Source organism: Lissotriton vulgaris, chromosome 11 (genome assembly GCF_964263255.1).
Source record: "Lissotriton vulgaris chromosome 11, aLisVul1.2, whole genome shotgun sequence".
Lineage (NCBI taxonomy): Eukaryota > Metazoa > Chordata > Amphibia > Caudata > Salamandridae > Lissotriton > Lissotriton vulgaris.
Window position 1 is genome coordinate 1,067,167,201 of NC_141699.1, and position 26,272 is coordinate 1,067,193,472.

General features: G+C 48.9%; 1 protein-coding gene across 1 annotated transcript in view; it reads right to left on the minus strand.

The window, feature by feature from the left end:
* Window positions 1-26,272, minus strand: part of LOC147684091 (uncharacterized) — a 224,995-nt gene that overhangs the window by 69,004 nt on the left and 129,719 nt on the right. The window contains exons 6-7 of the mRNA XM_086944452.1: window positions 7,046-7,150; window positions 6,455-6,614 (exon numbers count right to left, since the gene is read on the minus strand). Of these exons, the coding sequence (XP_086800578.1) occupies window positions 6,455-6,614; window positions 7,046-7,150 (265 nt within the window). The remainder of the gene's footprint in view (window positions 1-6,454; window positions 6,615-7,045; window positions 7,151-26,272) is intronic.

A 26,272-nucleotide genomic window follows, 5' to 3' on the forward strand; every position in this document is an offset into this window, starting at 1 on the left:
AAGCAAAACCAAATATCACTGACCAACTCATCCATAGTGAATTGCCTTTGGATAGGGGGGGTTGCAACCTGGAGGAGAAGTTTTGGAATTTTGCACTCTGTGAGGTCGCAAAGAGGTCAATTTGTGGAAACCCCCTGTAGGAAGCTGGCTCTGTTTATATGTTTTCACAGAGGAGATAGCCACCTATGATGAGAAACGTGGGCACAACTGGTGAGAACCAACCAGTAAGATCCTTTGGTGTAGCGCACGTGAGGTGCTATCTCTCCTATACACAATTTTTCTGGTGATTATACACCTGTTTAAGTAGGGGATATATCTGGAGCGTAGTGACTGACAACCCAAAAGATTTTTTGAAATATAAGATTTTTACTATGGGCTATAAGGATTGTGCATAACAAAAAAGAATATTGGGGTGGTCATAATCAGTTGAAGACCCATTCCCAATCCTATATACAAAAGTGGATTCAGCCCTTGTTGATCAGGTCTGTTTGTTGTTTGGATCTGTATATACTATACCAAAATGAGGTATAGTGTGCATAGAGTCCAGTGGAACCCCAAAGGGAGGCAGATGTAAAAGTAGGTAGCACCTTACTATTTGTGGTAGTGTGGGCGAGCAGAAAGGCTTTATCAGAGGATAGTGTTAAGCATTTGTTGTACACACTCAGGCAAGAAATGATGTCACACAATCAAAGACTAAACTCAGACCAATTTGTTTGTACAAAAAAAATCTTATTTCGTTATTTTATTTCTAGAACCAAGCCAAGCCTGGTGCAGGTAAGTTAAATAAATGCTTTGCAAAATCCTATGCAGTGTTTCACAATTTAATGTAAGTTTAAATGCAATTGATGTGAATAGAGGTAAGTTAAAATGTCGAAATTTATTTTCAGATTACTTTTAAAGCTACTTTTTCTACTCAGTGTGATATGCCTAGATGTCACACAAAGACATTCCCTAGACAAAAGGTAAGTAGTTCACTTTCAGTACATTTGCAGTTTTTCAATGTTTCATACAAACCAACTCCACACTTCGACCAATTTTCAAGGAAAAATAGTCCATGCAGTCTTATGGACGGAAATGAAGTTAACGGTTTGCAGGTAAGTACTCGTTTGTGGGAGGTGGTATTCTGGGTTAGACCCAGGGTTCCCCCAGGGTCGAGAATGTACTCTCAGAACACCCTCAGCAGCCCTAGGGCGGCCAGGTACAGAGTGCTGAGGCCTAATGTAATCCAATGGGGGAAAGGGGGCCTCTGGTTGGTGGCTGCTCACGAGCAGGCCTCAAGGCTGTGGGAGCAAAGCTCCTGGTGTTAGGCTCAGGGCAAAGGAGGATCTGAGTTAGTACCCAAGGTACACCCGCAGCGGATCAGGGGCGGCTGGGTGCGTGGTGCTGTTTGGCATCAGGTGCCCAGCTGATTTCAATGGTAATTCTCCAGTTTCAACAAACACTGCAGGCTCGGGGGTGAAGATCTCTGGAGGTAACCACCGGTTGAAGAGGTAAGTTAGGATGCCTGGGGATGCTGGGACACAGTGGATTGGGCCACCCAAGGCTGTGGGACATCAGGTGCAGGGGTGTCTTTAGGAGTCTGGTTTTCTTACCAGCTCCGGTCACGGTCGTCCTACAGAAAGACTGCAGGTGTCGTTAGGAGCGTAGAGGCAGGTCAGAGATCACCAGATCTCATGTCAGCATCGCCAGGGAGACCTCTTGATGTTCGGCCACTCGAACTCGGGCCGTAATCATCACGTGCAGACTCAGGGTTTTGGCTGCGACCAGAGTCTGTTGGTGAGCAAATCCAGTGCTCACGGGAGACAAAGTCTTGGGTTTGGAAGGCAGGGCTGGTCTTTCAGGTTCTTTAGCCTGCTGGCTGCAGGACACACTGGGATTTTGCTGGAACAGGTTCAAGGTGGGGACAGTTTGAATATATAAGAAAGGGACCCCCTGAAACTAGTGGCAAGTTCCTAGGTCAGGGCACAATATTTATAAAAATAACAATTCCTAGGCAACTGTGGGGTCCTTAAGGATATCAGGTACAGTGACACAAATAATGTGTGAGCCCAACAAAACTAGACTAGTGCAGTGTACAGGAAAAATTAACAGTAAAAGCTTTTACATAAATATTATTCATTTATTATAGGATATACATAAGCATAAGTTTAAAAACGTGATGATATCGCCTCGAAGGAACCTTGACAGAATGTAGGTTCTAATTTCACTTAACGGGAGTTAAGGGCATGGATGGCCACTTAAAACCAGTGTGGATAATTGCCGCCTGAAGTGCTGGAAGCGTCTGGAGGGGTTCTGGTAGAAAAATTCCGTGAGTTTTGTATTTTTAAACTTATGCTTATGTATATCCTATAATAAATGAATAATATTTATGTAAAAGCTTTTACTGTTAATGTTTCCTGTACACTCACTAGTCTATTTTTGTTGGGCTCACACATTATTTGTGTCACTGTACCTGATATCCTTAAGGACCCCACAGTTGCCTAGGAATTGTTATTTTTATAAATCAAGGAGGGGACAGGCCAGTAGGGCTGGGGTATCCTCCTCTTCTTCGTTTCAGCATGGTTTCTTCGGTCCTTCTTTTCTTCTTGGTCGGTTCTTGTCCGAGGAGGTAAGGTTCCGGGTTGCCCCTAAATACTGGATTTAGGACGTTACTGGTAAGTAAAGGTTGGGACCAATGGGTCCCTTCCTTCAGGTGGGTACACCCCTTATTATCCCACCCTCCAGTGAAGGGGCATATGCCTCAATATGCCTCACCCTGATTGGCTGCCCTCACCCCCACCCCCCTGCAAGATAGTGGGGGACCGAGAGTTGTGCTTCACCTCCCCTCCCCACCTGAGGGGTGGGGTTGGCAAAGGTGGGCACACCTCTCCCTCACTTGGTTTCCCGCTGATTCTCCCGCCCAAAGTGGTGACCGAACCGGTGGGAGCCAGTTGCTGGAAGCAACTAAGGGCTGGGGTAGGTCACAAAGGCAGCAAGCCTTTGAAGCTTCCCCTTCGTGGACCCTGCCCATTCTGTGAGAGGAGGCTTGGCACTTATTCCCAGATGTGCATTGTTGCAGACCCCTGAGAGCAGCAGGCTCCCGACCCAGGAGACAAGAAACATGTCTGGTAGTGGCAGCTGGCGAGCTGCCACTCAGCCAGGACACTAGTGTTTTTCAAGGGGCATCTCTAAGATGCCCTCTGTGTGCCTTTTTCATTAAATCCCACACTGGCATCAGTGTGGGTTTAATGTGTTGAGAAGTTTGATACCAAACTTCCCAGTTTTTAATAAGGCTATTAGGGTGCTGGGGAGTTCATTATGACAGACTCTCCCAGCACCATATACCCTTAATCGCAATACTGCACTTACAATGTCTAAGAATTGGCTTAGACACTATAGGGGTACAGGGCTCATGCACCTGTACCCTCACCACTGGTATAGTGCACCCTGCTAGAGGGGTGGCTGGCCTATGCCAGGGCAGTGGGTTGTAGGCATGGCACACAGGGATGTATGCCATGTCGACTTACAGTCTGCAAAGGCAGTGTGTGTGTGTGTGTGTGTGTGTGTGTGTGTAAAGGTACAGGGCCTCAAAGGGTGGCACGATAAGTGTGTCAGCCCTTAGGGGCCTTCCCTTACCACAGTGCCCTAGGTACCTATGGTACCATTTACAAGGGACTTACCTGTGGCCAAAGAGTGCCAATTGGGTTTTGTCTTAATACACGTTTAAGGGAAGAACATAGGACCTGGGTGCCCATTTAGCAGGAACCCAGGTCACACTCAAAGTAAATCAGCAGTTTAGCAAAAGATTAGGGCAACCATGCAAAAAGAGGGCACTTTCTTACAGGGGTTGCTGAAAAAAACCCAGCTTCTTACATGCACCCTTAGCGGCTTAGGGGCGGCCGGGGTCAAAGGAGGTGCCTGTGCTCAAGACGAGCCTATAGAGACAGGGGGTACTCTGCAGAGCACCAGTTTCAGGGGAAGACCTGGGTTTTTGTGACAAGGGCCCTGGTTTCAAAGAGCAACACAAAGGGGGCCACAAGTTGGCACAAAGAGCTCACCTCCAGAGCCACACGGGAGGCTAGGAGCAGGGTGCAAAGAGGTGCCAGACTCCCAATGTAAGTCAAAAAGGATCTTCAGTTGAAGAAAAACACTGCAGACTCGTAACAGAAGACTGTCTGAAGGGAACCTACAACTGGAGAGGTAAGTTGGATGGTTGCTGGACACCATAGACACAGGCTGAGGGCGACGGGTGCAGAGTGGTGAGGACTCGCAGTTGCAGGTAAATAAAAAAATTGTGTCTTGTAAAGCGGACTGCTACCCGCACCGCAGGCCTCGTAGCGCTATAGACCGCTGGGGAACCCGTCCTGGCTTTCCCTGTGAGATAGTCCCTCCTGGGGGTCTCCAAGGTGAAACCAGGCATCCCCGGCGTTTGTGTGGGGCCGTTGTGGAGATGAGGCAAGCTAATGCCCAGAGTTGCCGAGTGTGATCCCTGGTCGGAGTAGGCACCGATGCGAGAATTATCAGTCCGCTGATCCTGGTCCAAGACCCTGCCGCGTCGGGAATCGAACCCTGGTCCCGGGCCGTTCTCTGCTCTCGGGTCTGCCGCCTCTAACCAGTGAGCCACACCTCTCCTCTGGCGTTGGAGTCCTTGTCGGAAGGTTGCTTTTGCTGGGCAAATCTAGTGTCCACAGGTTACAGTCTTTATTGAGGGCAGCTCAGGTCTCTGGAGTTGCTGGAGAGATGCTGGCCACAGGGACGCTGATTTCTTTGAGCAGGGTTGTTGGAGGGGACAGGCCGGTAGGGCTGGGGCCAAGTCAGTTGTCTTCTTCACTGCTGCACGGCTCTTCAGTCGTCCTTTGCTAGTCGTTGAATCTGAGGAACATGGCTCAGGGGAGCCCTTAAATACTAACCTTAAGGGCATTACTGAGGTCAGAGGGCAGTTGTCAATGGCCACTGTGTCAGAGGGTGATTACACCCTTTAGGTGCCCTCTCCCTTTGAGGAGATGTGCAGTCCCTATTTCAAATTAGTCTTAGTTCTCCAAGATGGAGAATTCCAAAGACAGGGGTTCAACTCAGCTCCTGAACACCCTAGGGGTGTACCAAGCCAAGGTGGACACTCCTACTCTACTCACTTATTTTCTCACCCGTCCGGCTGCCAAAAAGTGGGGCTGGCACAGGGGTCGGGCATCTCCAATATTTGGAGCTGCCCAAATCAGCATAACAAGGTAAGAGCCTTTGAGACTCGCCACCAAGTGCTGCTGTTCCTGCAAGGCGGAGGTGTGACGCACCTCCACTCAGCGCAGGCTTCGTTTCTGAACCTCCGAGAGCACAAAGGCTCTCCACGCATGAGATCAGAAACCTGTCTGGAGGCAGCTGGCTGGCAGAGTCAAGTCAGCAAATACACTAGAAGCTGGCCATTTTTCAAGAGGCATCACTAAGATGCCCTCCGAGTGCATTTTATAACAAACCCAACACTTGATTCAGTGTGGGTTTATTGAGCTGAGAATTTGATACCAAACTTCCCAGTGTTCAGTAAAGCCACCATGAGGCTGTAGAGTTCGTGTTGACAAACTACCAGCCTCCAAACTCAAAATAGCTTCACTGCACTTACGGTGTATAAGAATGGACTGACTTTAGGGGCATATTGCTCATGCAGCTATACCCTCACCTGTGGTTTACTGCACCATGTCTTTAGGCTCTTAGGCCTGCCAGAGGGGTGACTTGCCTATACCACAGGCAGAGGTGTGTAGCCATGGCACCAAGGAATGTGTGCCATGTCGATTCTTTTGGTTTAGCTACATCACAACATAGCCTGCAATTGCAGTGTGTGTTTGGTGTGGGGTTCCTTATGGTGGCACAATACATGATGCAGCCCTAAGGGACCTTCTTTGGTCACAAGGCCCTTGGTACCACTGGTACCTTTTACAAGGGACTTATATGTGGGGCAGGTGTGCCAATTGTGGACGCAATGGTACAGGTTTAGGTAAAGAACAGGTGCTGGGACCTGGTTAGCAGGGTATCATTGATTGAGACAAGTGAGTGTAAAGGAGAGGCTTGAAGGCTGCAATTGAAGCGAGTCGATCCGACAAATGAGTCTTCCGAACTTTCATACGCAAGGAAGGACAATCATTCGAAACAATACAAAGCGTAAGAGTGGATTACGTACAGAAAGGATCCCAAAAACTATCTTGAACCGGAGCGTGGTACTAACGTCCTAACCGGACAGCAGAAAGACAACAATCCAACAATTCAACACTGGATGCCAATAATATGCAAAGTATGTGCATCTACAGCCACACATGACTCGACATACATCCATTTATTGTTAATTTAATAGAGGTCACTTATGCAGTCTCTAGACTTTGTCCTGGGAAATTGCTTCCTCTAAGTTTTACTGTGATGGACCGCTTTCCTATCACTGCATAAAAGAATTCTTTGGTCACCATTCTGAAATGCAATCTACAGGTATACTAACCAGATCCTTGACGCCCAGGAGGCTCCCGCCTTTTATCAGGCTTGATAGACATCAGATCATGCATTTTGATGGCCTCCCGTTGCTCTTCCATCTGAGCGTCTTTGGGTATTTGATCAATGGTCTTAGGACCTTGTTCACCTCTTCGGGGCACCCAGTTGCACTGAAAAACAAGAGATACATAAAACTGACACTCATTTTCCCCTACTAATTGCTTGCACACTGACCACTACTGGGGAATACAAACATTTCTGCTATCACACCCCAATTCGAAAACTAAAAGTACTGGTCTTCCAGCTCAAGAAAAAATGCACCACACCCACCACCAGTCAGCCACAGGTATCGCTCTGCTACAATTGAGTGGTGATTGTTCAAATCCCTCAATTTTGCATTAGAGCAGGCTTCCTTTGCCAGGTGGACAGGTGTTAGCAGCAGCTGGCACGGCACAGCTCACATTAGGTAGCTTTGCTGCATTTAAAAGATGAATATATCATTGGCCAGGTCTGAAGGCATGCAAGTCAGGGCTGGATACTAAAATAAAACGTGCATCCTACATCAAGAATTTTATTAATAAAGAGGTACAGAAATCCTTACCAATCTCAGCTCAAGTATATCTTGCAACATTAAGCAAATTCGGGAAGATGTTTTCTTTTCTTTGATGATCTTATCCATCTGGTTAAAATACTGATCCATTCTTGGCTGTGAGAAAGAAGAGACTATGCATGAGGAGACAACAGACCCGATTATAATAACCGATAAAAGAGTAAGCCCGATAAAATACTGCACGTCATTAAGGATTGCTTTCTATTTATAGGGGAAGTGTGTGCATGAGAAACGTGTGAAAAGGAAAATGCTGCTTACCCAGTATGCATCTGTTCGTGGCATACAGAGCTGTAGAGTCATATGCTATGCATAGATCGCCACCTAGTGTTGGGTCCGGATGTTTGCACTTTGTCTTTCTTCGAAGAAGTCTTTCCAGTCACGAGGTAGGTGACTCCTCCTTTCCGTGATAGTGCGCATGGGCATCGACTCCAATGTTAGATTGTTTTCCCGCAGAGGGTGATAATGAAGATAGTAGGAGTAGTAAAAGGAGATGTCCATGAATGCATGTATCTAAGTAAGATGTTACTGCAACAGGTATAGGTACCCGGGGAGGTGGGTGGGCGCATATGACTCTACAGCTCTATATGCCAAGAACAGATGCATACTGGGTTAGTAGCATTTTCCATTCTGGGCATCTGAGCGGTAGATCATAGACTATATAGCAGTTATCTCCCAAAGCGGTGGCTAACCTGTATCTGTTGCAGTGGTCTGAAATAGTGTACCTAAAACTGCCTGGCCCACTCTAGCTTGTTGTCTTGCTGACACATCTACACAATAATGTTTTGTGAATGTGTGAGGTGTATACCACATCGCAGCTTTGCGTATGTCATCTATGGGTATATTTCCTAAGAATGCCATAGAAGCCCCAGTTTGCATGGAGTGTGCTCTAGGGGAACTGTTAATGTTAGTTTTGCTTTTGCGTAGCAGATTTGAATGCACTTGACTATCCACCTTGCAATTCCTGATTTTGATATAGGATTGCCTTTGTGGGTGGAGCAAAAGCAACAAAAAGTTGATTTGTATTATGGAAAGGTTTTGTCCTTTCTATGTAACACAGGAATGCACTTTTTACATCTAATGTGTGTAGAGCACGTTCCGGTGCTGAATCTGGTTGAGGAAAGAATACTGGTAACTCAACAGATTAATTGATTTGAAAAGCAGAAATGACTTTAGGGAGACATTTAGGATTAGTCCGAAGAACTACTTTATTTTGGTGCATTTGTAAAAAAGGTTCTTCTATAGTTAATGCCTGAAGCTCACTTACTCTGAGTGATGTAATAGCCACCAGGAAAGCAGTTTTCCATGTGAGAAATTGCAGTTCACTTTTGTGCAATGGCTCAAAGGGTGGACCCATTAGTCTGGTGACGATATTGTTGAGATTCCATGCTGAAGCAGGTGGATGTCTCAGGGGAATAACTCTTTTAATGGCCGGTACTCTAAAAAGAGATAGATGTTGTATATTTTGCAGGTATGCAGCTATTGCAGCTAGATGTACAGGTATGGACGTGTATGATAAATTGGAACGTTGTAGATGTAACAAATAGCATATCATTTTTTGGACAGAAGCATCAAGCAGGTTGGTGTAGTTGTCATCACAGTAAATCACAAACCGCTTCCACTTTGCTGCATAGCAGGCTCTGGTGGTACGACGTCTAGCTTCTTTGATGATATTCATACAGTCTTGCGGTAGGTTAAGATAGCCAAACTCTAAGACTTCAGGTGCCAGATCGCCAGATTGAGTTGACTGGGGTCTGGGTGTTTTATGTCTCCATGTCTCTCTCTGAGAAGATTGGGTTTTAGAAATCGTTTTTGATGAGGAACTACCGAGAGTTCCAATAGGGTGTGAACCATGGTTGACGTGCTCATGTGGTAGCAACTAGGAATAGTGTAGGGGATGCTTGTTTGAGTTTCCAAACCACTAATGGAATGAGTGGGAGAGGCAGAAAAGAGTAAGCAAATATCCCTGACCAGTTCATTCATAGTGCATTGCCTTTGGACAATGGGTGTGGATACCTGGAAGCGAAGTTTGGGCATTTTGCATTTAGGTCCGTGAGGAACAGGTCTATGTCTGGAAAGCCCCACATTTGAAAGAATTGGAGGAGAACTTGAGGGTATAGTTCCCATTCGTGGACTTGCTGTGTCTGACGACTTAGCAGGTTTACCATCTGATTGTCTACTCATTGGAGATATTCTGCTAGTAGATAGATCTTGTGATGAATGGCCCACCTCCAGATGTCCTGGGCCAGGTGGGACAGTCGGAAGGAGTTCCCTCCCCCTGTTTTTGTATGTAATACATAGCTGTCATGTTGTCGGTACGAACCAGAACAGCCTTTTCCCCCAGCTGGGTTTGAAAAGCTTTGAGGGTCAGAAATATGGCTATGAGCTCTAAATGGTTAATGTGGAGCATCTCTTGTTGGTGATGCCACAGTCCTTGTACTGTGTGTTGCTGTAGATGAGCAACCCAGCCAGTTAGAGATGCGTCTGCTATCAGTACTGTCTGTGGAACCGGGTTAATGAAGGGCCGTCCTTTTGACAGATTGTGTGTTCGACCACAGCAGAGAGCGATGAGTATGGCCGCTTACCAACATTAGATCGGTCAATAGACCGAGGGACTGGTTCCAATGACTGGCTAATCATTCCTGGAGCGGACGCATGTGGAGCCTGGCATGCAGGACGATCATAATGCAAGATGCCTCATCCCCAGCAGTTGCATGCAAGTCCGAGCTGGAATAGATTGATTGGGTTGAAACTGAAGAACCAAAGCCAAGCCTTTTGAGCATCTAAAGTGGCTCCTATGTAGTACTGAATATTGGCTGGCTGAAGATGTGACTTTGTCACATTGACTGTGAACCCTAGTCGATGCAGTAACTTTGATGGTTATGGAAGTGTATTTGAGACATTGATGGTACATGCTGGCTTTGATGAGCCAGTCGTCTAAGTATGGGAAGACATGGATGCTTTGTCTCCTGAGATGAGCAGCTACTACTGCCAGACATTTTGTGAAGACTGTGGGGCAGTGGTGACTCCGAATGGGAGTACTTTGAACTGGTAATGTTGGCCTGCTAGCACAAACCTGAGAAATTTGCGATGAGCAGGGTGGATTGGGATGTGAAAGTAGGCATCCCTTAAGTCTAGGGTGGACAGAAGGTCACCTTTTTCGCAAAAGAGGTACCACTAGTTGAAGTGCTACCATGTGAAAATGATCAGACTATGTAGAAATTGAGTTCTCTGAGATCTAAGATTGGTCTGAGAGGCCGATCCTTTTTTGGTATTAGGAAGTAAAAGGTGTACACGCCCAACCCTTGGTGTTGTAGTGGTACGGGCTCTTTAGCCCCTTTTAAAAGTAGAGACTGTACCTCTTGTTTGAGGAGGTGTAGATGATCCGATGAAAGTTTGCTCTGCATTGCTTTGTTTGCTGAGAATAGTTAAACTGTGACATATCCGCATTGCCTGGCCTGTGTAGCATTTTTCCATTTGGGAACGCTCCGCATTGCTATCTTTGTGTTTTTTAATTGACATTGTGCCCGTCTTCCACCGCCAGCTCGCATCACCCGGTCCTGTTGTTTTCTCCTCGTCCGTTTTGTTGTGCCTGCAGCCCGTCCCTCCCCCTACGCTCCCGCCTCCCTGCTCCCCCTCCCACGCTCTGCCCCCCTCCAACTCTCCACTTATGTCAGATGCACCAACGCGCAGCGTCCACGCGCTACGGCCGCGCCGAAGGTGCGCCAAAGGTAAGCCCGTCTACGCCCGTCCGCGCCTGGACCGCGCCCAGCGCCAGACCCCCTGGCCCTCGTTCCACCCACCCCTCCCGCATAACATACGACGCCTCCGCCCTCCTAGCCCTTAACCCCGGCCGACTCTCCAACTGCGCCCAAGCCGCTCCTGGACACACCCATGGTCCCTTCACATGCTATTCCTGCAAGTTCGACGCCACCAGGAAAAACTCCTCATCCGCGAACACAAAACAGATATCCGACTCAAACCACCTTAAATGCATCCTTCTCAACACCCGCTCGGTCCACAGACACGCCATCGACCTCTGGAACCTACTAGACACCATTTCTCCAGACGTCCCCTTCCTAACAGAAACATGGATGAACGCCTCATCAGCCCCAGACATCACCATTGCCATCCGGGACGGTTACAAGATCATCCGTAAGGACCGCACCAAACAAACAGGAGGAGGCATCGCCATTGTCCATAAGAACTCCATCCGCATCTCAACCAGCTCAGACGCAAACCTCGCTAGCGCCGAACACCTTCACTACCAGATCCACACCGACCCCAAGACCATACTCAGAGGCACCCTCCTCTACCGACCTTCAGGACCCCGTGCACAATTCAGCGACGATATCACTGACTTTATCACCCCACACGCCCTCCCCTCCGAGGAATACATCCTACTGGGAGACCTCAACTTTCACCTGGAAAAGAGCAATGACAACAACGCCACCTCCCTTCTGGACAATCTCGCCAACCTCGGACTCAAACAACTTGTCACTACGCCCACCCACATCGCTGGTCACACACTCGACCCTATCTTCACCTTCAGCAAACATGTCTCCTTCAGTCACACCACAACTCTCCATTGGACGGACCACAGCTGCGTACACTTTATCTACAATAAGACCACAACTCACAACCATCCTCAACCCACTCTGCGAAGAAACTGGAACAAAATCACTTTCGACCAGATCTCCTCATCGCTTCTTCAAAACCCCCCTGCCCACTCCTCAAACGCCGACCAAGCTGCCACTAACCTCACCCAATGGCTATCCAACAGCGCCGACATCCTAGCACCGTTGAAAAAACGTCAAATCAGACTAGGCAGCAAAAACGCCTCCTGGTTCAACGATGACCTTAAGAAATCGAAGAAACTCTGTCGCTCCCTCGAGAAGGCCTGGAAAAAAGACCCAAACACCAGCACCAGGGACGCCTTCAAAAACGCCACCCGCATACACCACCAACTAATCCGGACTGCCAAGAAAGCCGCATTCAAAGACCGACTAGACAACAACGCCCACAACAGCAAGGAATTATTCAACATCGTCAAAGAATTTACCAACCCCTCAGCCAACTCCAACGACATCACCCCCTCTCAAGCCCTCTGCGACTCTCTAGCTTCGTTCTTCCACAACAAAATCGCAGACATCCACAACAGCTTCGACAACCGACCCGGAGACCATCCTACCCAACCTTCTGCAGGACCCTCACCCCCCTTGAACATCCTTAATGACTGGAACCCAATCTCCACTGAGGACACCATCCACCTGATGAACTCCATCCACTCAGGATCCCCCACAGACCCTTGCCCTCACCACATCTTCAACAAAGCAGACGCCATCATAGCACCACACCTCTGAGACGTCATCAACTGCTCCCTCAACTCCGCCACCTTCCCGGAAATCTGGAAACACGCAGAACTTAGCGCCCTTCTGAAAAAACCCACAGCGGACCCCACCGAACTCAAAAACTACCGCCCCATCTCGCTCCTTCCATTCCCGGCCAAAGTCATCGAGAAAGCTGTCAACAACCAGCTCGCCGCCTTCCTCGAAACCAACAAATCCCTCGACTCCTCACAGTCCGGCTTCCGAGCCAAACACAGCACGGAGACCGCCCTCATCGCAGCAACCGACATTCGAACTCTACTAGACAATGGAGACACAGTCGCCCTCATCCTCCTCGACCTCTCCGCAGCCTTCGACACAGTCTGCCATAGCACCCTTCTACAGCGCCTCAGAAACATCGGAATCCAAGGAAAAGCACTGGAATGGATCACCTCATTCCTCACCGGAAGAACCCAGAGAGTCCGCCTCCCACCATTCAAGTCAGAGGCCACTGAAGTCATCTGCGGCGTGCCACAAGGATCATCACTCAGCCCCACCCTCTTCAACGTATACATGAGCCCCCTCGCGGCCATCGCACGCCAACACAACCTCAACATCATCTCCTACGCCGACGACACTCAACTGATCCTCTCACTCACTAAAGACCCTAACACCGCCAAAACCAACCTACATGAAGGAATGAAAGAAGTAGCCGAGTGGATGAAGCACAGCCGTCTGAAACTGAACTCAGACAAAACAGAAGTCCTGATCTTAGGTACCTCCCCCTCCGCCTGGAATGACTCTTGGTGGCCAGAGGCCCTTGGAAAAGCACCCATCCCGACGGACCACGCACGGAACCTGGGCATCATCCTGGACTCCTCACTCTCTATGAACAGACAAGTCAACGCCGTTTCATCTTCTTGCTTCAACATTCTTCGCATGCTCAAAAAAACATTTCGCTGGATCCCCACCGAAACCAGAAAAACGGTCACCCATGCACTGGTTACCAGCCGCCTAGATTACGGAAACACCCTATACGCCGGTATCACCGCAAAACTCCAGAAAAAACTCCAACGCATCCAGAACGCATCAGCCAGACTCATACTAGACATCCCGCGTAAAGACCACATCTCTAGTCACCTGAAAAACCTCCACTGGCTTCCCGTCAATAAGAGGATCATTTTCCGCCTCCTAACCCACGCACACAAAGCACTTTACGAACTTGGACCCGAATGCCTCAACACACGACTTTCATTCTACACCCCCTCACGCCAGCTACGATCCTCCAACCAAGCCCTTGCTACCGTACCTCGCATCAACAAAACCACCATGGGAGGTAGATCCTTCTCCTACCTCGCAGCTAAAACCTGGAACTCACTCCCCACTCACCTTCGTCTCACTCAGAACCACCTAGCATTCAGAAAGCAACTTAAAACTTGGATATTCGACAAGTAATTCCCCACCCTCTTCAAGCGTCTTGAGACCCTCCGGGTATGTTAGCGCGCTATATAAATCCTTTGACTTGACTTGACTTGACTTGACTTTACTTTGGGGGAATGTTTGGAGGAGTATTGATGATCTCCAGGCAGTAACCAGAACAGATCATTTGTACAACCCACTTGTCTGTTATTGACTGCCAAGTTGGTCAGAAATTTGACAGTCTTCCCCTGATTGGTGGTCGGTGCTCGGTGGGGGGGGGGTGTTAACTGTTTTGTATTGGAGGGGGAGGTGTGTGTTTGAACCTCTACCTCTTCCCTTACCGTTAATTCCTCTGTAACCGCCTATGAAGTAGTTTTTAGAGCCAGAGGGTTGGTTATTACCCTTGTAGGTGGAGGCATTTTCTGTGGAAGAATTCTTGGAGCCCGCTCGATAGAAAGTGCATCGAAAGGACCCACAGCCTTTTGGTGACTGAAGCGCCCCCATGGATTTGGCCACTTCAGTGTCTTTCTTCATCTTTTCCAGTGAAGAGTCTACCACTTGGCCAAAAAGGGGTTCCTTATCAAAAGGTGTGTTTAAGATAGAGGTTTGAACCTCGGGTTTGAATCCAGAGATACGTAGCCAGGCGTGCCTTCTTAAAAGGGCACTGGTATTTACTGCTCTGGTAGCTGTATCTGCAGCATCGAGGGAGCACCTGATTTGATTGCTGTAGATAAGTTGTCCCTCCCTTATAAGGTGTTCAGCTTTATGTTCTTGGGTAGATATTGGCTCAATTGTTCCATCTCGTTCCAATGCGCACAGTCGTATCTAGCTAGCAACGCTTGTGTGTTGAATATGCGCCCGAAGTTTGCTGCCGGAGATGCAACTCTTTTTCCCAAAGCATCAAGGAGCTTAGATTCTTTATCTGGGGGTGGAGCATCTCCTGTGGTTTGGGAGTTAGCCCTTTTGCGTGCATTCAACACTACTAAGGAGTCCAACGGTAATTGTCCCCTAATGTACGCTGTATCAGATGGTGCAGACTTATATTTTTTGTCTAACCTAGGGATAATGACCCGTACCATGACAGGATCACTAAAGATATCATCCACATGTCTGATCATACCCTTAAGCATTGGTAAAGTGTGTGATGACTTTTGAGTAGTGCTAAGGGCTCGAAAAGGAAATCTTCAAGGGAATCTTTGTAGAGCTGCACCCCATGGTAATCAGCAGCCCTACCCAGCAATTCAATGTAAAATACACTGTTGTTGGGATGCGAGGGTTTGGTAGGATAAAAGTCTGGATAGTTGCCTGTGGGGGAGTTAATGTTAGTCTTTTCATAGGTCTGCAGGTAATGGTTGACTATCGTCATCCCCATCCACGTTATCATCCCAATAATCCTGGTTGTCTGGTGTATGCTGTGAGTGCTGAGGTGAAGTATGCACAGGTATAGACTGTGAAGGAGGAGATGGGATAAGAGGAGAAGGGTTAGGTCAGACAGTCCTCTCCTTTAAAGGAATGTGATATTCCTCTTCAGCATCAGTCCTTCTCTTTAGAGTCATTGTGGTAGTGATATACCCAGTTTTTGGATGAATATACAGCACTTTTTGTTTCGGGTCTGGTTTATCGAGCGGATCGTCGACATGTGTTTTTTTGTGATTTCAGGGCCTGCTGTTATTTCGGCGCCGAAGGTTTCTGTGCCGAAGGTTTAGGGGCCGGTGTTTTCAAATCTGGAGTGTGTTTCGGTGCCGAGTGTTGAGGGTCGGAGACGGAATTAGAATTTGATCCCAAAGGTTTCGGCGCAGTGCCTGATTTAGCATGGGTTTTTCGGAGCCGGAAGGCTTTTTTGTAGGCTTCGGTGCCGGGCCAGAAGGCGGTGTGTCGAAAGCGTGGTCTCTGTGGCGACTGGAGCACGAGGGCGCGGGTTGGTCCGGAGCCTTCTTTTTCCATTGAGGTGGATTTTGGGGCGAGGGAGGATCTGTACTTTCAGTACGGTGTCCCTGTGGGATGTCTTCATCCTGGTCGGAAACAATTCAACACGAGAGATAAGCTGCCCCAGCAAATAAGTAGTGGCTCTAATAGAGTCCCAATTTTAAATCATCAGTCTTGAGCCCACTCGACCAGGAAAAGTCAATACATCCGAAATAGATAGGTAGATACAAAAAACTTCATGTTTATTTGATTTTCACATAAATTTAGACATTAGGTTAGAAAGCCATTCACATGAGCATAATAAATAGTCAATTCATTCAATCCACATCCCACACATACCTTCAGTCAGTCCAATCCAGTTCACACATACTCAGTCGTTCTTCATTCATCCAAATCATATCACATTTAAATTGCCAGTTGTTAAAGATGAAAACAGTCCCGTGGAGTCTCAACGGGGAGTAGAGACTCAGATAGCAAAGTTGCGGGACAATCTTGAGGCGCTAACGCTCGTTTCGGTGTACAGACGGATCTTGGGCCACACCTTCATCAGGGCACAAAACAGGCGGGAAGGGGGAGAGTTTTTGGAGAGACAACAGCGCAATCTGAAACAATTAAAATTCAAAATGTATATATCTCTACTTATTTATCATTTTCCCATACAAGTCATATGGCCGGGATGCCCGCCACCCCCTCCCAACACCAATTCCCCAAGAGGAGGAGACAGACACTGGTTTAAGTCTTTGGAAGGCGGGGGGAGTAACCCCCGCGGTCGTATTTATTAAAATATGAAACAAAATTTAAAACATTAAATTAAAACGTTTCATGAATTATGTACAATTTTACTCTCGTTACATTTTGATGAAGACATGTTCTTTGGCTAACCTTAACAGCTCTCTAATACATAGGTTTCCTAGCATTAAGGGCCAACGGCAAGGTCTTAACCGGTGTCAGATCCCTACTACCAAACTCCCGCGCTCACGGTGTGAGTGGCGCATGCGCAGAGGACTTTACCCTTGTTGCCAACCGTAACTTCCCTTGTCGTGGGGGCCCCCTTTCACTTGACGCCATCTTAAAGGTCGTCCGAGTCCCCGTGTGAGGTATCTGTAAGAAGGACAGCGTGGACTCCCCCCCATCCCCACACTCTCTTCCGCCGTCGCGGAGATCCGGCCCCCGGGAAATTCGCAGGAGGGGCATCTAGCCATCTCCACCCTGGGAGGGGCCTATGGCCGTCTCCCCCTAGGCGACCCATCCGTAGTGGGTGCCGCCTACCCGTGGGAGGGGCCAATGGCCGCCTCCCCCCGGGCGCTCCCATCCATTCTGGGTGGCGCCCCCCTAGGGACCTTGAAATTACTGCTCACCGATAATGACCTTACCGCCCGACCAAAAAATAAATACGACAATAATTTTACCTACTAAGGAATAAAAATTCACCTAACGTGCCACAGCTTGATGATTCATCAACTTTCATTTCTACTAAGGAAAAAGGTCCTAAAGCACAAGAATTACATTACTTGATACATCCCTTTACTTTCTACAAAGGAAGAAAGGCCTATACACATTTATTCCATGCTGAAATCACTTGACTGCATATCTTTAATACAATCTGATATCATCAACAAATCACTTTATTCAAAACATTGCAATAGGGGCTGGTGGGTGGGTCAAAATTGCCGCTTGTTCCGTCGAGGGCTCACGAGCATCCGAATGGTGCAGCCTTCAGAGCACTGGAACAAGAGGACGCTTCCTTAGATTCCCGCTCTTTTATCCGTCTGCGGGAGGGCGGGGACCCTCTTCAGGTATGCCCCCGGGGCGGGTCTTCCGGGTGGGTGTCTAGGACAACGCCTTCTGGGCGGGAAAGGGCGCGCTCCGGCTACGCCGCTTTGGGCATACCAGCCGAACCACGCCCCCCGCCCAAAATGGTTTCCCGGGAGGATCGGGGCACCCATCCATACGTTCGGGGGGACCGAGTGGTCTTCCCTTTCCATATGGCCGGGATGCCCGCCACCCCCTCCCAACACCAATTCCCCAAGAGGAGGAGACAGACACTGGTTTAAGTCTTTGGAAGGCGGGGGGGAGTAACCCCCCCGGCCGTATTTATTAAAATATGAAACAAAATGTAAAACATTAAATTAAAACGTTTCATGAATTATGTACAATTTTACTCTCGTTACATTTTGATGAAGACATGTTCTTTGGCTAACCTTAACAGCTCTCTAATACAAAGGTTTACTAGCCGAGTCTAGCATCCTGAAAATGTATACATTCTAAATTAAAATTGTACATCCTAGCATTAAGGGCCAACGGCAAGGTCTTAACCGGTGTCAGATCCCTACTACCAAACTCTCGCCCTCACAGTGTGAGTGGCGCATGCGCAGAGGACTTTACCCTCGTTGCCAACCGTAACTTCCCTTGTCGTGGGGGCCCCCTTTCACTCGACGCCATCTTAAAGGTCGTCCGAGTCCCCGTGTGAGGTATCTGTAAGAAGGACAGCGTGGACTCCCCCCCCCCCCCTTCCCCACACTCTCTTCTGCCGTCGCGGAGATCTGGCCCCCGGGAAATTCGCAGGAGGGGCATCTAGCCGTCTCCACCCTGGGAGGGGCCTATGGCCGTCTCCCCCTAGGCGACCCATCCGTAGTGGGTGCCGCCTACCCGTGGGAGGGGCCAATGGCCGCCTCCCCCCGGGCGCTCCCATCCATTCTGGGTGGCGCCCCCCTAGGGACCTTGAAATTACTGCTCACCGATCATGACCTTACCGCCACAGGCCGGATAGTTGACCGACTATCCGGCCCCCCCAAACCTCCTAAAGGTCATGCCTCCTCAAACCCCCTAGCCATGCTACGAAGTCTCCTATTAGTAAATCATTCCCCGCCCTGGACATGTGAACCCCATCATTCAGATAATAGTGATCACCCCGAATACACCCATGGGGAATGCTATGCAGATGCGCGGAGCGAAACAGTTTCCCAATTTTATTATTGACCCTCTTAACCGAGTGGTTCAGCGCTGACACAGAGAAACCCCCCCGCCACTCCTTCCTGGGAATCATGTGGGAACAGGCAATTGTACACCCCGGGAGCCTCATAGACAACCAGCTGACTGCCGACAAAATGTGTTCCAATAACACCCGTCTCCCCAGTCTTACCAAGTCATTGCCCCCCAAGTGTACTATGATTATAGATGGCGGTGACCTTTTCCGCCCTAAATGACCCTCCATAAATGACTGAAATTGGTCAACACAGAGGCCTCCCTTCCCATGGAAGGTCACTCTGAACCCGTATTCCCCAGCTGCGCGAGTCGCGTCACCTGCCATGAATACTTCTCCGGCGCGCCTCACGTATGAGTGGCCCACAACCCATACCACTTGCTCTCCAGTCGGTGATCCTCTACCGCTGGTCCTCAGGTGATGGGTTGATCCCAGATTCCGCCCGCGTCACAGGCTCGCTAAACTGTAATTCAAGCAAAAGACAACAAGCGTGAGTGCATTTCATCAGTCTTTTACAACATGTGCAGCCGCACATTCCTTTTAAAACAGTTCGATGACCAACGGCCTAGCTGTTTTACCTCTTCTGCACCCAGACCCCGAGCCGTAGCCTCAGTAGCGGCCCCTATTCTGAAAAAGTGGGTCCCAAAATCGCTCGGGTCCATGCCCGCCTCAGCGATTGCCAGTGCTAGCACCCTCTGAAACTGAAATCTCGTCAGAGGGGTGCCATCTTTGTGCCTAAGCAGGCTCCCTCCCCATGTCGCCGGCCTCTGTGCCAAGTATTCCTCTAAACACTTTATCGGACAAGTGGGGCACCCTTGAGCGCGCTGCACAACCACACTATCTCCCACAGCATCCTGGTCTGTACTGGACCTAGCTATCGAGATCAGCATCGAATCACCCCGTATTTGCACGTGATCCCTGCAAAGGCCTCCCTCCATATCTTTCTTGTTCCTCGCTACGAGTTCGCTTACCCGCATGGCCCCATGAAATGCCAAGGCGAAAGCTGTCCGGAACAGAACTGCTTCAGAAGGGGAGGAGCATGTCTCATCCAGCTTTGCTAAAAGCCGAGACAATCTTTCTAAACCAATCGGGTGCCTCGTATCTTGTTTGCGACCCTCCAGGCGTTGCCAGCCGCGAAGCGCCTTTCTGACTAAAAAGGAACCCGTTGGATCCCTTACACCGTGGAGCTGTGCCATGAATGATATGGCCGCCCTATGTCTGTTGGCAGTTGCCGCTGATCGGCCTTCTCTGTGCAGTGTTACTAGGAACCCCAGGAAAGATTCCTCCTGCCCCCAGCTATGTTTCCCTGCCGGGCCCAAAAAGGCGCAGTAAGAACGAAACGCTCCCTCATAAGCCTTCCTCGTCCTGGGCGCTAGGCTGGCTGCCACGAGGTCTTGTAATCCGGGGCACCGATCCGCCACAGTGCTTCGGGGAACGGTGCCGCCACTAGATCCGCTGTGGGTAGATAGCCCCTGAAAGCCTGCATGTGTGAACGAGAGAGTGCATCAGCTGCATTATTCAGTACACCCGGCACATGTTTTGCCCTGAACTGTACATTCAATCTCATGCAATGTAACACAATCTCTTTCAACAGTCTCAAGATCCACTTGCAGCGGGCCGCTTGCTGATTGATGCACTCAACCACAGTCATATTGTCCGACCAAAACACTACTGATCGATCCATGAAATCGTCCGGCCATGCCAGCAGAGCCACCCAAATGGGAAACAGCTCCAAGAACCCAATATTCCCTGTTAGGCCACTGGAGTGCCACCACGTCGGCCATACTTGTGCCGACCATCGGTTACCAAAGATGGCACCAAACCCCACGCTCCCAGCAGAATTGGTCCACAAACCAGGTTCATCCGATGAAGCTGGGGGTTTGTTCCACACTACTCGACCGTTGAAGTCCGCCAGAAATGCCAACCAAATGCGCATATCCTGGCGAACCTCTGCCGACAGTCTCGTGCGGTGGTGTCCCTCCTTGAGGCCGACCATCGCCTGTGCAATGGAGCGGGAGAATGGGCGAGCCATCGGTATTACTCTCAAGGCAAAATTAAGCTGACCCACTGTTTGTTGTAACTGATGCAGGGTCACTTTCTCTTTGCCCAGGCATTGCGTTAAGGATGCCCTGAACTTGGCCACCTTCTCTATCGGCAAACGGAAGCATCCCTCCACTGAATCGAGCTCAATTCCAAGAAACTCGAGTGAAGTAGATGGCCCCACCGTCTTACCTGGTGCCAGTGGAACGCCCAACTCCTGCATGAGAATGCAGAAATCCTGCAGTGCCTGTGCACAGTTCGCATTGCCTGCCGGCCCCAAGAACAGGAAGTCATCTAAATAGTGCATCACTTCTCTATGTCCTGTGGCCTTAGTGAATGCCCATTCTAAAAAACAGCTGAACATCTCAAAATAAGCACAAGAAATTGAGCAACCCATGGGCATGCATTTATCCATGTAATATTTCCTTTGGAAGGTAAATCCTAGCAAGCGCTGGTCCCGTGGGTGTACCGGGAGCAATCTGAATGCCGATTCGATGTCCGATTTCGCCATCAGGGCCCCAGGGCCCAGGCGATTCAGCAGGGTCACAGCATCGTCAAACGATGCGTACCGGACTGAACAGATATCCGGATCAATGGCTTCATTCACCGACGCGCCCTTCGGGGCCGACAAGTTGTGAATGAGTCTATACTCCCCTGGGTCTTTCTTTGGGACCATTCCCAGAGGTGAACACACGAAATCCGCCACCGGCGGGCATGGGAAGGGTCCTGCTACCCGCCCCAGGCTGACTTCTTTGGTAATTTTTCTGGCTGCCACTGCTGGGTTGTGTTGGACGGATAGCTGATTTTTACAAAAGGGGGTCCCCCAAAAATTCCCCGCCGGGATGTTGAAGCCATATAAGAAACCATTCCTCAACATCCCGGCGGATACATGATCAGGATATTTGTTCAACCAGGGAATAAAAGCCATAATGTCAACGGGTGAAGGGGATTGTTTACCTAGCATCATCTCGCTCCTGCTTTGAGGCCCCCCTTCCTCCCGCACCACTGTTCTTGGATCTACAGCTACTCTCCGGGTGTGAGGAGTTCCCACAGCCCGCGCAAGCATGCCGGAACCTACACGTTCCCTGGGGTCTGTTACAGTTTCCTCTGTTGAAGCCCCAACAGACCCCCCGCTTGCCCCCGTTCCCACCGGTCTTAGGCTGTACCTCCCCACTGGCGCTTGCTCGAAAGGGCTGCGCTGGCCTTTGCTGAACTGTACCAGGCCCGCTCCCGCCCGGCGAGGACGTACCTGCCGATCCCGGCAGGAGCTGCCTGTGCCATGATACCGTGTCGAGGCAGTCCCATGTCAAATTTACATCAAACTCTTTAGACTTTCGGAATTGGATGTCATATCCTTTCCACTCGTTCCCCCCGTACATGTTGTAAAAATCCATAATCCTATTCTGGTAACATGATAGCTCGGGCAACACTTCTGGCTTACGCTCCCCCATCACTGTTGTGAATATCGAGAAGGCCTTCACCCAGTTCGCTACGGTCTCATCGACCCTAAACTCTGCCATCTTGGCCCGCCACACGCTGGGGTGCCATAGATCTTTCTGGGTCTTTGCATACTCCATCTCGCGATGGTCGGTCAATAAGGAAAACATGTTCACATACTTTTCCCCCCATATCATTTCCTAAGTGGCCACTGGAATGTGCTGAGCCACCCTCTCACGCCGCGAAGGCACTGAACTTTCCCCCACCATTGGCAATGGATTCTTACCAGGTTCAACCGCCGTGTCTGTTGTCTTTTCCCGGCCAACCGTGGTTGCTCCTGGCGCTACCTGTGGGGAAATAGAAGGAACATTCGCCGTCCCGGCTTCTCTCGAGTGCCGTAACTGCTCGATTATCAATCTTGCCTCCTCGGCCGGATCCCCCCCTGCCACTGCCCCCCCTGCTTTCTTTTTGAGCCAGGGTAACACTGCCGCTAACTGAAGAGCCAGTTCTGGGGGCATCTGATCATCATTAACAGGGGTAATTACAACCGGGATCGGTAGCCCTGCACCTGGACTTGGTACCGGGCTGTCCGCCGGTGCGATGGGGGTGGATGGGGGCACCTCAGGAACCGGATCCTCCCCGGAAACCGCCCTCCTCTTAATACATTTCCCCCTACCCTCAGGGACGACTCCCGGCAAGGCCGGGCCTATCACTCTCTTAGGGTGGCCTGAGGGTTTGCTCTGGGCCGCTAACTGTTTTTTAACTTCGGCCAAACTTTTACCGATCGAATCAACTTTACCGAGTTTTCGGTCCATGATTGCCATTCGGTTCGACAAGGTGCGCAGTACCTTCTCCAGCTCGGAGCTCTTTCCCGCTTTTTTGCCGACCATAGCTTCGTTTACAACGCTCAAGTCGATCAATGAAGACCCAGATCCTCCGAACTCTTGATAACTGAAAGAGAAAAAACAAGATTACAAGTTCTCAAAATTGCCGCTTGTTCCGTCGAGGGCTCACGAGCATCCGAATGGTGCAGCCTTCAGAGCACTGGAACAAGAGGACGCTTCCTTGGATTCCCGCTCTTTTATCCGTCTGCGGGAGGGCGGGGACCCTCCTCAGGTACGCCCCCGGGGCGGGTCTTCCGGGTGGGTGTCTAGGACAATGCCTTCTGGGCGGGAAAGGGCGCGCTCCGGCTACGCCGCTTTGGGCATACCAGCCGAACCACGCCCCCCGCCCAAAATGGTTTCCCGGGAGGATCGGGGCACCCATCCATACGTTCGGGGGGACCGAGTGGTCTTCCCTTTCCAGTATCATAATCACTACATAATTAATGTTACTCATCAAATATATCTTGTCATGAGTGGCGGGCTTAAGACTGGAAAGTAATAACAATTTTCAAGAAAAATTCAAAGAACAAAGGAACCTGGGAGCTAGATGCTTTATTACAGAGAATGTGAAAGAAACAAATTTGGACAATTTAGAACTACAGGAATAAGTAAGTACAAAAACCATAAATAGACATCACAGGAACACAAGTTCAGGAACCCAACCTTCAAACACCAATAAACCTTGGTCTCGTTCCCATTCTCCCTCGCGTGATAAGTTTAATAGATGAAAAGACAGTCATAGTTTAGAGAACACAAAGTTATATAAATCCAGTTAGCAGTACCTACCTCACGATCTCAAGCCAATTTTAAGTTCAAGGCACACAGAGTCATTCCGGGCCAACCCTACAATAACATTAGCGGCGTAAATTGTTGAACGGAGCCGATTAAATAAGAGAGGAAGGCTGCAGACTTCAGGACCTATTGCGGGGGTCAAAAGAACTCAAATGTAAATGGATATCTTATCCAGATATGGCCTCTATATTCACAAGCGATATGGGGTGCATTTCGGCGTTTAACGCAGTACTTACCCATATTGATAATTCGGGCCGCGTTTTTTCCTCACATCATAGGTTCTCACGGGAAACGGCAAAGATCCCGAAAGGGAGAGATAGAAATACCAGAGTTTCCCAGTACCTCTCCAAGAAGATTATTATGTTAGGCTCTGTAAAAATAGGAGACATATTAGGATTCAACCTAAAAATCACCCAATGGTAAAGACTGGATATCTCGGCTCATGACCGGCTTTACGCACTTTGTGCGGAACTGCACTAGTCTTTACCATCCCGCGGTAACACTGGGGTTTTGGTTAAACGCCGAAATGCACCCCATATCGCTTGTGAATATAGAGGCCATATCTGGATAAGATATCCATTTACATTTGAGTTCTTCTGACCCCCGCAATAGGTCCTGAAGTCTGCAGCCTTCCTCTCTTATTTAATCGGCTCCGTTCAACAATTTACGCTGCTAATGTTATTTTAGGGTTGGCCCGGAATGACTCTGTGCGCCTTGAACCTAAAATTGGCTTGAGATCGTGAGGTGGGTACTGCTAACTGGATTAATATAATTTTGTGTTCTCTAAACTATGACTGTCTTTTCATCTATTAAACTTATCACACGAGGGAGAATGGGAAGGAGACCAAGGTTTATTGGTGTTTGAAGGTTGGGTTCCTGAACTTGTGTTCCTGTGATGTCTATTTATGGTTTTTGTACTTACTTATTCCTGTAGTTCTAAATTGTCCAAATTTGTTTCTTTCACATTCTCTGTAATAAAGCATCTAGCTCCCAGGTACCTTTGTTCTTTGAATTTTTCTTGAAAATTGTTATTACTTTCCAGTCTTAAGCCCGCCACTCATAACCAGATATATTTGATGAGTAACATGAATTATGTAGTGATTATGATACTGACTTGTATGGGAAAATGATAAATAAGTAGAGATTTATAAATTTTGAATTTTAATTGTTTCAGATTGCGCTGTTGTCTCTCCAAAAACTCTCCCACTTCCCGCCTGTTTTGTGCTCTGATGAAGGTGTAGCCCATGATCCGGCTGTACACCGAAACGCGCGTTGGCGCCTCAAGATTGTCCCGCAACTTTGCTATCTGAGTCTCTACTCCCCGTTGAGACTCCACGGGACTGTTTTCATCTTTAACAACTGGCAATTTAAATGTGATATGATTTGGATGAATGAAGAACGTGTGAGTATGTGTGAACTGGATTGGCCTGACTGAAGGGATGTGTGGGATGTGGATTGAATGAATTGACTATTTACTATGCTTATGTGAATGGCTTTCTAACCTAATGTCTAAATTTATGTGAAAATCAAATAAACATGAAGTTTTTTGTATCTACCTATCTGTTTCGGATGTATTGACTTTTCCTGGTCGAGTGGGCTCAAGACTGATGATATAAAATTGGGACTCTATTAGAGCCACTACTTATTTGCTGGGGCAGCATATCTCTCGTGTTGAATTGTTTCTGACTCCCCTGCCTGTCTGCCCTTTATTCGCCTTTTCAGGGGGCCCCTTTGTTGTATTGGTTCATCCTGGTCGGAGCCGTACTCAGAAACAAAGATAGGTTCCTGTTCTTCCTCGGCCCCGGTAGCATCACCGGCTTCTTCCTCCGGTTCAGTCCCAAGTAGGTCAGGAATGGAGCTTGTGTGCTGGCTCTGCATGTCGCGACGTTGAGCCGGGCGGTCGCGAAGCGTCTTCTTGGAGCGGAAAGCTTTGCATGTGTCGCAGTCCTTTTCACTGTGCTCAGGCTACAAGCACAAGTTGCATACTTCGTGTGAGTCGGGCGCGGGTATTTCGCGTGGCACTGAGGGCAGAATTTCAATGGAGTTTTTTCCATTGACTGCGAGCTCGCCGATCGAAAGAGGGGTTTTCTGTCAGTAAACACGACATGCGAAGGATGGACTAAGCGATTGGAAACAATACCGTTGAGGTAGAATGTCTTGCGCACTGAGGGAAACCGAAGAAACGGTGTCAAACCGGAGCACATCTACTAACATCCGAACCAGATGGCGGAAAAAAATCAATCTAACAATGGAGTCGGTGCCCATCACCGAAAGGAGGAGTCACCTACCTCGTGACTGGAAAGACTTCTTCAAAGAAAAACAAAGTGCATACATCCGGACCCAACACTAGGTAGCAATCTATGCATAGCATATGTTCTACAGCTCATATGCCTTGAACATCTGTGTACCACAT